Here is a 12,121-nt window from a genome sequence, read left to right on the forward strand (position 1 = left end):
CTCCACCAATGAAGAGTAGCAGACTATAGTAGGGGTTGGCGGTAAGGAACCGTTGCTCTAACGGTCGACAGTTGAGGCTACCCTCAAACGGGAGTTGAACGTCGAACCCTCGAGGGAAAGCAGTGAACCTCGTCATCTTCGTGAGGCACCATGGTGCGAAGTGGAACTTGGGTGGCTGGGCTTCGTTCAGTGGGGATCGGGATCTTTTAAGCCTCTTGGCATAGAAATGCTATGAGGGAATCGCGAGCGTAGGGTACGAGAATGATATGGTCATGGAGAAATGTTGCCTCATGTGAACTTTACCTCGGAGGCTTCTTATCTCCGAAAGGCGCGATATGGTCGAAGACAAGGCTTGCCTGGCGCTGTATGCTCTTGTATTTGGCAAAGCACGAGGGCTGAAAGGCCCTCCGTCTCGGATTTGCCATGGTGCGGAACGGGGGGGGGGGGGAAAGGGGGTGGAGAATATAATAGTCTTGGTTCTGAAGAACAGTGAACCAACAAGAAACGAAAGAGATCTGTTGCATAGAGTCCCATTTATTTGGCATCACAAGAGCTGTATAATAAAGTAAAAAGTAGTGTGAAGTAATGGCGAAAACGTATTATGGGATTGAAGTATGAGGTACTGCATAATTCAAGTTGAGAAAGAAATTTTATATAATCGCGTAGTAGGTACAGAAGTATGTGTTTAGTGGGCTGTAGAGAAAGCATACTCCTTAGCATTAAACCGTTTTCAAAGACCATTTTTTTAAGCTTGAGTGTTCTAAGGGCAATTGATCATTAAAATGCATATTTTAAAATATATTTTAGAAATCAAATGGGTAAATTATCAAAATATAGAGCTGGGTCAATATTCATTTTTGTGGTACTTCATTATTTTCTGAAATAAGCATTAATCATGCCTGTTTTTAAAAAAATTACGTTTTTTTAATAGCGTGAATGTATCTCTATCCACGTTGGACAAGCTGGAGTTCAGATTGGTAATGCTTGCTGGGAATTATATTGTCTTGAGCATGGAATTCAGCCAGATGGTCAGATGCCCAGTGACAAAACCATAGGCGGTGGAGATGATTCTTTTAATACATTTTTTAGTGAAACCGGTGCTGGCAAGCATGTACCTAGAGCTGTTTTTGTGGACCTTGAGCCAACTGTTGTTGGTATGTACAGTATAAGAGGTTGGAAATATGTTTCAAATGTGGGATCAACATGTGGATGATCAGAAACAAATTACATTTATAAAATATTTTCATTATTTAGAAGTAAGGAAAATAGGGATTTCTTCCTAAATAAACCTGAAATTTGATGAAAGCAATTACAAAATCATCCCTCATTAAGTGAAGTTTGACTTTCACACATTGACTTTATGAAATGAAATCCAGTTGTACATTCTGTTAACAAAAATGGTAACATAGGAAATGATTTCATTTATCCTCCCTTCCCTTATCTTCCATTATGATTCAAATTTTATTCTCAACACTAAATCACATTTTTTTTTTTTTTTTTTTATTGAAATTTTTCAAAAGTTTTACAAATAAAAATCCACCCCCCCCTCCCCAACCACCCCACCCCCCCCCCGACTTCCCAGAACTGAATATAGGATTATTTAACAAATATTTTAAAAATAACATTTGCAATTTATAAAATAATTAATAATAATAATAAAAATCACAGTAATAATATATATAGAAATAATATACATAACATAAACTTTAAAATGAATAATATATACTAAAAAAGAAAAAAAATAAAAAATAAAAAGAGAAGAGAGAGAGAGAAAGAAGAAAGAAGAAAGTAGACGAAAAATAAAGCATATATATATATAAAAAAAAAAATATATGAATAATAATACATTAAAAATGTATATATATAAAAAAGAAAAAGAAGAAAGAAAGAAAGAAAAAACAATCATTACAAATTATAAAAAGGCTAAATAATATTTTTCCATATCCAAATTATGTTGTATAAAATTTATCCATTTTTCCCATACCGCAAAAAATTTTTCTTGAGATTGCTCCTTTAAGAAAGCCGAAATCTTTGCCATTTCTGCCAAATACGAAACTTTATGAAACCATTCTTGTAAAGTAGGCAAAGATTCCTTCTTCCAATATTGTCCTATTAACAACCTAGCGGCTGTAATCAAATTTAACATCAATATAACCTCCTTAGCATCACAGTCAATAACAATACCTAGTAAAAATAATTGCGGAGTAAATTTTACCCTTCTTTTAAAAATTCTTTGAATATTCCACCATATCTTAATCCAAAAAGCTTTTATATGCTTACACGTCCACCAAATATGGTAATAGGTAGCATCCAAATATCCACATCTCCAGCATTTCGGCTGTAGATTAGGGTACATAATGGACATTTTCTTTGGGTCAAGGTGCCATCTATAAAACATCTTATAAAAATTCTCTCTTAAATTTTGCGCTTGTGTGAATTTAACATTTCTTATCCAAATAAGTTCCCAAGTATCCATTGAAATCGTTTCACCAATATTCTGTGCCCATTTAATCATACAATCTTTAACTAGTTCAAGTTCTGAATCTAATTCCACTAAAACCCCATAAACTCTCTTAATATGGGTTGGCCTTTGATCTCTTACTTGTTTTAAAAAAATTCCATCTTCTCTAAGCCAGCCCATTTTACAATCCATCTTCCATCTATCCACTATTTGTCTATATTGGAACCATGAATAAGTTAAGTTTTCATGTGTTAATTCTTCCAAAGATTTTAACTGCCAGTCTTGGCCATCCCATCTTAATAACTGTACGTAAGAGACCTTGTCCATATTTACCCCTTTCCTTATACCTTCTATGGCATGCCGAGGTATAGCCCATAATGGTATTTTGAAGTCACTTTTATAATACTTTCTCCACACTCTTAGCAAAGAGTTTCTTATAATATGAGACTTAAAAACCCAATCCACTTTTTTATTAAATATTAAATAGGCATGCCATCCAAAAAATAGGTCCCAGCCTTCCAAATGAAGTATTTCTATATTTGTTAAATTCACCCAATCGCTAATCAATGTCAATACTACAGCATCATAATACAATTTCATATTTGGTACCTTGAGTCCACCTCTCTCACGAAAATCTTGCATTATTTTAAGTTTCACCCTTGGTTTTTTCCCTGCCCAAACAAATTTATTAATACCTTTTTGCCATTCATCTAAATTACGTTCGTTCTTTAAGATAGGTAACATTTGGAACAAAAAAATAAACTTTGGCAGGACATTCATTTTAATAACTGCAATTCTGCCCATAAGGGATAACTGTAAATTATTCCAGTTTTTTAAATCCTTCTGTACCTCCATCCACAGCTTTTCATAATTATTTTTATACAATTTTACATTAGAAGCAGATAATGTAACCCCCAAATATTTTACCTTATCAACAATTTCAAAGTCTGTTAAGTTAACTAGAGCCTGTTTATCACCATTAGTCATGTTTTTAGCTAATATTTTGGTCTTATTATTATTAATTTTAAAGCCAGAAACACGTCCATATTGTTGAATCAATTGTAATAATTTCACCACCGAAGAAACAGGTTGAGACAAAGTAACAACCAAGTCATCTGCAAAGGCTCTTAATTTATATTCTTTTTTATTAATTTCTATTCCTTTTATTTCTTGAGACTCCCGAATTTTAATCAACAAAATTTCCAGTGTTAAAACAAACAATAACGGAGACAACGGGCATCCCTGTCTTGTTCCTTTTTCTATTACAAAAGCCTCTGACAAACCCCCATTTACAATAATTTGAGCAGTCTGTTTTTGATATATATTGGATAATACTTGTAATATATTTTGTCCAAAATTCATCTCCTTGATTAAACACAGCATAAACTGCCAATTCACTTGATCAAAGGCTTTTTCAGCATCCAAAAATATCAAGCCTGCAGAGACTTGGTTATTCTTTTCTAAATACTCTAATAAATTAATAATTTGTCTAACGTTATTCTTCATATACCTTCCAGTTATAAAACCCGATTGATCCCTATGTATAAACTGCTGCAAGATCCCCATAAGCCTGTTAGCTAAAATTTTTGCAAAAATTTTATAATCCACATTTAAAAGAGATATAGGCCTATAATTTTTAGGCAAAGTAAGATCTTGACTATCTTTTGGAATCAATGATATAAATGCATTACGCCAGGATGGAGGGATCTCTAACCCCTGTAATAAATTATTAAACAGTTCACACAACGGTTGAATCATCTCTTCTACTAAAGCTTTATAATAAATAGATGTCAACCCATCCGTACCCGGCGCTTTGCCCAATTTCAATTGTTTAATAGCTGTAACAATTTCTTCCTTAGTAATTAAACCGTTAATCTTTTTTTCCTGATCTTCTGTTAATTTAGGAAAGTTGACTTTGCCTAAATAATTATTTATATCTGTAATTTGAATATTGGTACCCTTATATAATTTTTGATAGTATTCTAAAAAAGATTTCTTAATCAATTCTTTCTGATAAACCAATTTACCATTATAATTTATTTTATCTATATTCCTCTGTTTCTGTTTTTTTCTTAACTGATAAGCCAACCATCTCCCTGGTTTATTAGCATTACAAAATGTATTTTGTTTCATAAATAGCAAATTAGTTGCAGCTTGATCAGCCATCAGCATGTTAAATTGTGTTTTTAACAATTTTAAAGCTCCTTTAATCTTTTCATCTAAGGGATTTGAAATTAAAAGTTTCTCTTTTAATTTAATCTCCTCTTCCAAATCTTTCCGTTTCTGAATCTGTTTCTGTCTATGCAAATTATTCATTTTTATCAAAATACCACGCATAAAAGCTTTACTTGCATCCCAGACCATTGACATTGATGTTCCCTTGTTCATATTTAAAGTAAAATATTCCTTTAAACATTCCTTTAATTTATGAACATTTTTTTCTTGTTTAAATAAATTCTCATTCACCCTCCAGGATCTCCTATCTTCCTTCTCTACAAACAGTTCCATCCAAACTGGACTATGATCAGACAATGTCCTAGGAAAAATTTTTACATTCTTCACCCTGTTGTATAAATCTGTTGTGATCAAAAAGAAATCAATTCTTGAGAAAGATTGGTGTCTATCTGAGAAAAACGTAAAATCCTTTTCTTCTTGATTACGTTCACGCCAATAGTCTCTCAATTCCCAATCTTCTTTCATGTCAAAAAAGGCTTTAGGTAATTTAGCCTGTTTAAAAAAGGTAGAAGAGCCTTTTTTGTCCATTTGTATATCTAAGACACCATTCCAGTCTCCCATTAAAATCACGGATCTATAGTCCAACAAAGTTATTTTCTGATGTAGTAACCTATAAAATTGCTCCTGTTGCTGGTTTGGTGCATACAACCCCACAATAAGAATTTTCTTGCCATATAAACCAAGTTCAAGCATAACATATCTTCCATAAGGATCTGATTCTAACAAGGTAGCAGATAAATTCTGTTTAACATAGATTACCACACCCCCTTTCTTCCCAGGGGCGGGAGATACAAAATGAGATCCCAAGCGAGGATTATTTAAATATTTTTGATCTTTAGCTGTAATATGAGTTTCTTGCAAGCAAATAATATCATTGTTGTGTTGTTTCAAATAGTGGTAAATTTTTTTTCTCTTTTGAGGAATGTTTAATCCATTAACATTCCAGGACAGGAGCTTTGCCATCTCCCTTGGCCTTCAGCCTGGAGAAGATCCGCTCAAATTCTGCTGCTGATGAATATGTAGCAGAGCTTTTGGGTCTTGCTCCTCCCACCGGCACTGAAGCAATTTGCTGAGTAGATTCTTCAATTTCTTTTTCTTTTTCTTTTTTCTGTTGTTCTTTTTCTTTACGTTTATGTGCTGCACGGGTCATTCTCTGTTCTTTAACCTCTGGTTGAGACATCCATACCACCTGTCCAGCAGTCATCATCCCTGTACCTTCAGATTTCTGTTCCATCTCTTTGTCACTCAAGACTTTATGCATCATGGGCAAAGGAGAGCCTGCTCCCAGGACCGTTTTATAAAATTCCTTAGCTTTAGCAACTGTATTAAGTCTATAACGTGTCCCCGCATGGCTCAAAACAATGCCCATCGGAATCTCCCATCTAAATGGCATTTGTCTTGCTTTAAGTTCATTTACTAAAAAAGCAAAATCTTTTCTGCTTCTTAAAATTTTAGGTGGAATTTCCTTTAAAATAATAATATCTTGGGCAGCAATCTGAAATCTTTTATTATAAAAAGTTTGTAGAATCTGATTTCGCAAAGACTTCTTAGCAAAATATATCACCACATCTCTAGGCAAATTCCTCTGTTTTGCAATCCAAGAATTAACTCTATAAATTCTTTCCACATCCCCACGTAACTCTTCTTTATCAATATTCAAAATAACAGCCAAGTCATTAATCACCATTTCCATCAAATCTTGAGTTTTATCTTCTTTCAGACCCCTTATTCTCAAAGCATATTCCATCTGTCTATACTGGAACATAAGAATATCATCTTGTGAAGTCTCCACTTTTTTCTCCATATCTTGAAATTTATAATCCAAAAGTTCAACTGTTTCTTCAATTTCCTCTACTCTGGAGTCCAGCTTCACAACCACTGAGGCCATTCCAGATAGAGCTAGAAGTATATCATCCCTCAAAATAGCATTATTCTGTTCTAAAAGCTCCTTCATCTCTTTCTTCATTTCCTCCTTAGTTTCAGATTTATTCTGATCCAAAAGTTGTTTCATTTCCTCCCTAAACTGTGAGACAGCACTTACCATTATTTCTTTAATGTCTTGTGCTGATGTGCCAGATGGGGGAGGTGAAGGTGGAGTAGATTTAGGTTGCTGCACTGAGGGTATTATTTTAAGTTGTTGTTGCACAGTAGAAGTAGCAGGAGAAGAAGTTACTTTAGAAGCTGCAGTAGCTGGTTGTCGTTTTGAAGCCATTTTAATTTATCTTCCTTTCTTCTTAAAAATACCAATAAAAATAAGTAATCCAAAAAAAAATTAAAAATAAGATAAAATAGAATAAGATAAGATCAATCTAAAAGTCCCCAAGAATAAAAAAGTAAAAAAAGTAAAAAAAAAGCAATATTAAACAACAATTCAGCCGATCCGTCTTTTAAAGGAAAAAAAAACTTTCAAAACGCCATTTTACTTTCACTCTCACTTTTCCGCCCAAAAAAAAAAAAAAAAGAGAAAGCTCAAAAAAATAAAAAAAAATCAGCAGATACTAAATAAACTAAATAAACTAAAAAAAATAAAATAAAGCTAAACTATAAATAAAATCCTTTAAACAGTTCTGTCCGGTTTAAGATTACTCACGGTTTCTTTAAGTACGGAGATGGTAGCGGCGTCTCGCTTTGTTTCCGAAGAAACAAAGACAGCTGAGAGGCGGAGAAGGCAATGAACTCCGAGGGAACCCTCTTTCTACCCCCCTAAAAATAAAAATCCAGGGAGAGTTAAGAGGTTCTACCTCTATTCATGCGATCTCTACCCCTTCCCTTCGCCCGGGAAGGGGATTGCGAGCCGCGGGCCAGCTGATAAACGCTGTGCTCCGCGGATCTGACACCTTCTCAGGAGGACGGCTACAAAGTAGCCGCCATCTCCACCGCTTTAACCACCGGAAGTCCCCAACACTAAATCACATTTTGAGGGTGCATGAGGAGAAAGTAATGGTTTGGAATATAGCTTTTATATGAATATGTATTAAAAAGAATAACGAGTTCACTGCTCATTTTTTAATGTTTTTTTTTCTTACCAAGAAAAAAAAAATTGATGTATCCATGTAGTCATCTGAAATTGTGCAGGCATTATCTCTTGAACTAACACATCTTTTCATGCTGAGAGTCTTCTATCTGTCTGTGTATGATTAATTTTAATTCCTGCAAAAAGAAACCCTATCTTTTGTTCAGAAATATTAGCCAGAAATGATCTCATACAAGTATCAACAGTGTTCTAAAGTATGTAATGGTTTTGGATAATGTGAAAATATAATTGTATATATGCTTAACAAGAACAATTGAATCACTTCTAACTCGGTTATTCTATTATATATATCATTTCTGAGATTTTGGAATATTAAAAATAATAAATCACTGGATTTTGAATTAGAATTAATCAAAGTTTCATTTTTTTAATCTTCAAAGATGAGGTGCGTACAGGTACTTATAGACAATTATTTCATCCTGAGCAACTCATTACTGGAAAAGAAGATGCTGCTAACAATTATGCTAGAGGCCATTATACTATAGGAAAAGAGATTGTTGATCTAGTGCTGGATCGCATTCGAAAATTGGTGAGTCATTATAAGATGTAAATTAGAAAATATGTGCAAAAATATGAAATGTGAAAATTTACCATTTTAAAGTCAAAAGCATAGAAATTCTAGTTTTATTTTCAAAAGTACCATGTTTAAAAAATACTTGGTCTGTTTAAATAAGGAATGCATATTTAAAATTTAAATATACTATATTAATTTTTAATTTAATTAATTAAAACCCTTTGAAGGGTATTGATAATGCAAATATTTTTAAATGACTACCATGGCAGATAATATCTACATATTAAATTTATATTTTTGAAATTATTCTGTTCAATGGCTCACTTTTTGTTGGGTTTTGGGGGGGATTGTCTTTTTGTAGGCTGACCTGTGTACTGGTCTACAGGGTTTCCTTATTTTCCATAGTTTTGGCGGAGGTACTGGCTCTGGATTTGCATCTTTGCTAATGGAAAGACTGTCAGTTGACTACGGGAAAAAATCCAAACTGGAATTTGCAATATACCCAGCTCCACAAGTATCTACTGCTGTGGTGGAGCCTTACAATTCTATCCTTACTACACATACCACATTGGAACATTCTGACTGTGCATTCATGGTGGATAATGAAGCTATTTATGATATATGTCGACGCAATCTTGATATTGAACGTCCAACTTACACCAACCTCAATCGTCTCATTGGTCAAATTGTATCTTCTATCACAGCTTCGCTACGTTTTGATGGTGCTCTGAATGTAGATTTGACAGAATTTCAAACAAATCTTGTTCCTTATCCACGAATCCATTTCCCCTTGGCAACGTATGCTCCTGTCATTTCAGCTGAAAAGGCATACCATGAGCAGTTGTCAGTGGCTGAAATTACTAATGCTTGTTTTGAGCCAGCTAATCAGATGGTAAAATGTGATCCTCGCCATGGTAAATATATGGCATGTTGCATGCTGTACAGAGGTGATGTTGTGCCAAAAGATGTCAATGCAGCTATTGCAACAATCAAGACAAAACGTACTATTCAGTTTGTGGATTGGTGTCCAACTGGGTTCAAGGTACTATATTGTCTAATATAAACAAATTAAGTATAATCTTGGTGAAATCCAATGATTTGGCTGGAACTTAATATAAAAAATAATAAAAGCAAGAAAGAAATATAATCTAATAATACATAAATAAGATTGCATTTAGTATCCACATGAAGGGAAATAGTTTTTTCTTGTCCAGATTAGATGATAGATGCTCCTAGTTCTGGAAATGTTGATCAGCATTTATTTATTGGTTAACTAATGTTTGTGGTGCTAACTGTAGAGTATATGAAGTATATTCAGATATATGAAACTTGAGTAGGTGTTTTAAATTCTTTTATGGTTTTAAAAAATAACTGAAGATAGCAAACACACCGAATAGTCCTCCCTCTATTTGCTGTACAACAACCCTTTGAGATGAATTAGGCTGTGAGAGTGGGACTAACCCAGGGGTAGGCAACCCAAAACACTTAAAGAGCCACTTGGACTTGTTTCCCACCAAAAACAAAACACTGGGAGCCGCAAAACCATTTTGATATCTAAAATGAAGATAACACTGCATATATCCTTTTTTACCTTTATTATAGGTGTGTGTGTGTGTTTGTGTGTGTGTATGTGTGTGTGTGTATATATATATGTATACACACACACACACACACACACACACACACACACGTAAAAAGATATATGCAGTGTTATCTTCATTTTAGATGTCAAAAGGGTCTCTCTCTCTCTCTCCCTCTCTATCTGCCCTTGGTCTGCCACTCCTCTTCCCCCACTCTCTTTCTTTCTCTCTCTTTCCTCTGTCTCTCTCTCCCTCTCTCTCTTTCTCTCTCTCTCTGTCTCTCTCCCCCCCCTCCTATCTGCTGCTCACCTGACAAGCTTCAGGCTGTTGTCCAACAAGATCAGGGGTAGTCAACCTCGTCTCTTTTATGACTCATGGACTTCAACTCCCAGAATTCCTGAGTCAGCCTAGCTGGGCTAGCTAGCTCTCTCCTGCCCTTCCTGCAGAGACGCAACAAAGGGGGGAGCTCCGCCCAGTAAGCTTTTCTGCTCCTCAGAGAACACTGTGAGTGCACTCTCTTTTTTTTTATACACACACACACCAAAAAAAAAAAAAAAAAAAAAACACAGAGAGAGAGAGAGAAGCAGGGAAGCGCAATTCCTCTCTCTGTCTCTGTCTCTCTCTGCAAAGGCAGAGGGGGCTGGGAGCCGCAGGGGAAGGCTCAAAGAGCCGCATGCGGCTCCGGAGCCGCAGGTTGCCGACCTGTGGACTAACCCAAAGTCACCCAGCTGGCTTTCAGTGAAGTAAATCATGTCATTACATGAACAGTTGTTTCTTTACAAGATAGATGGCAAATAAATTCAATAAATAAATAAATGCATTTTCAGTTATTAAACTCTGGTACAATCATACTTAGGATAAATAATCTGTATTCTAAAAGCTAGTGTGCTTATTAGAGTTTAAGTATATTTAAGGGAATTAAGACTTAATTCCATTTATTAATGTGTATCTGTCATGATAAAAGTGAGGCTATTTGCATAGATTAGGGGTTTTATTATGAGGTATATGTGAATACATTCTCTTTCCAGCTTTAGCTCCCTTTCTGATTTGAAGATAGTTTCATATCTAATTTTTTGTTTCCCATTATGCTTTTATCAACAAAATGCTGGGGAGGGAGAGAAGAAGTTGACATTTGAAAATTCCTTGCACTATTGAGAGAAATTTAATGAATGTTTTTGCTTTCCTTTAGGTGGGCATTAATTATCAGCCACCCACTGTGGTACCAGGAGGAGATTTGGCCAAGGTGCAACGTGCTGTATGTATGCTGAGTAACACTACTGCAATTGCAGAAGCTTGGGCTCGCCTTGATCATAAATTTGATTTGATGTATGCTAAAAGAGCCTTTGTGCATTGGTATGTAGGGGAAGGAATGGAAGAAGGAGAATTTTCTGAAGCTCGAGAAGATCTGGCTGCACTTGAAAAAGATTATGAAGAAGTTGGTGTTGATTCTGTGGAAGCTGAAGCTGAAGAAGGAGAAGAATATTAAGCTATGTCAGATGATATATATTTCAATATTTTGTACCAAGTTCACTTGTTCGGTTACAAATAAACTTTTAAGTGTTCAAGTTTAATAGCTATTATTTAAAATAGCTTTAAAACCATTCCTTGAAAACATTTCTATAAACTTTGAGCAAAGCATAAAATAAAAGTTTTCTGTAAAACTACGCCTGTCAGAAACATATCCATCCATTCTTTATTTCTCCCTTTCATTCTTACAGAATCTTTGGAGAACTTATTAAGTATTCTGAAATAGTCATTAAAATGTTATTGCATCTTAGCCATGTATGTATATAATGAAAATGATAATTGGGATGTCATTGATTGTAGGTGGAATTTTATGTTAATTAAAGTAATGTGAATAAGAAAATCTTGTTGCAATCTTATCAATGAATTTGGTCTAATCTGGTTTCATCTTCACGTTATCCAATGCATTTTCAGAATAGGGAGATTATAAAATAATACAGTATTGCAGCTTTACTGGTCTTTAGTATGTGAAAATTAAAGTTGATCATAATTAATCAACTTTAAGCATATTAATCCTAAGAGACACTAACACAAACTTGATTTACATTGAAAGAAATATTTTGGTACTCATATTCTGCTAGCTGATTAACATCTTAAAAATTTAAGCCCAGCAGTAACACATTTTGTGGTAAACTCTTAGCTATATCAGATTTCAAACTTTTCTATCACTTAATAGTAAAGGTCTGAAAACAGAATAGCATGACAGCCTGAAGTTATGCAGTCTACTTAATTGGATTACAAAAAAAATGAAATTGATTGGCTTGATCAGTTCC

General features: G+C 34.4%; 1 protein-coding gene across 1 annotated transcript; it reads left to right on the forward strand.

The window, feature by feature from the left end:
- Positions 1-7: 7 nt before the first annotated feature.
- LOC120308500 (tubulin alpha-3 chain) lies at positions 8-11,691 on the forward strand. Its single transcript, XM_039344650.1, has 5 exons — positions 8-153; positions 932-1,154; positions 8,111-8,259; positions 8,606-9,286; positions 11,014-11,691. Exons 1-5 carry the CDS (start codon positions 151-153, stop codon positions 11,308-11,310), a joined length of 1,353 nt encoding a protein of 450 aa, XP_039200584.1. The 5' UTR covers positions 8-150; the 3' UTR covers positions 11,311-11,691.
- Positions 11,692-12,121: the final 430 nt, after the last annotated feature.

This window comes from Crotalus tigris, unplaced genomic scaffold (genome assembly GCF_016545835.1).
Source record: "Crotalus tigris isolate CLP2741 ecotype Arizona unplaced genomic scaffold, ASM1654583v1 scf7180000017933.3771270, whole genome shotgun sequence".
NCBI classification, from domain to species: domain Eukaryota; kingdom Metazoa; phylum Chordata; class Lepidosauria; order Squamata; family Viperidae; genus Crotalus; species Crotalus tigris.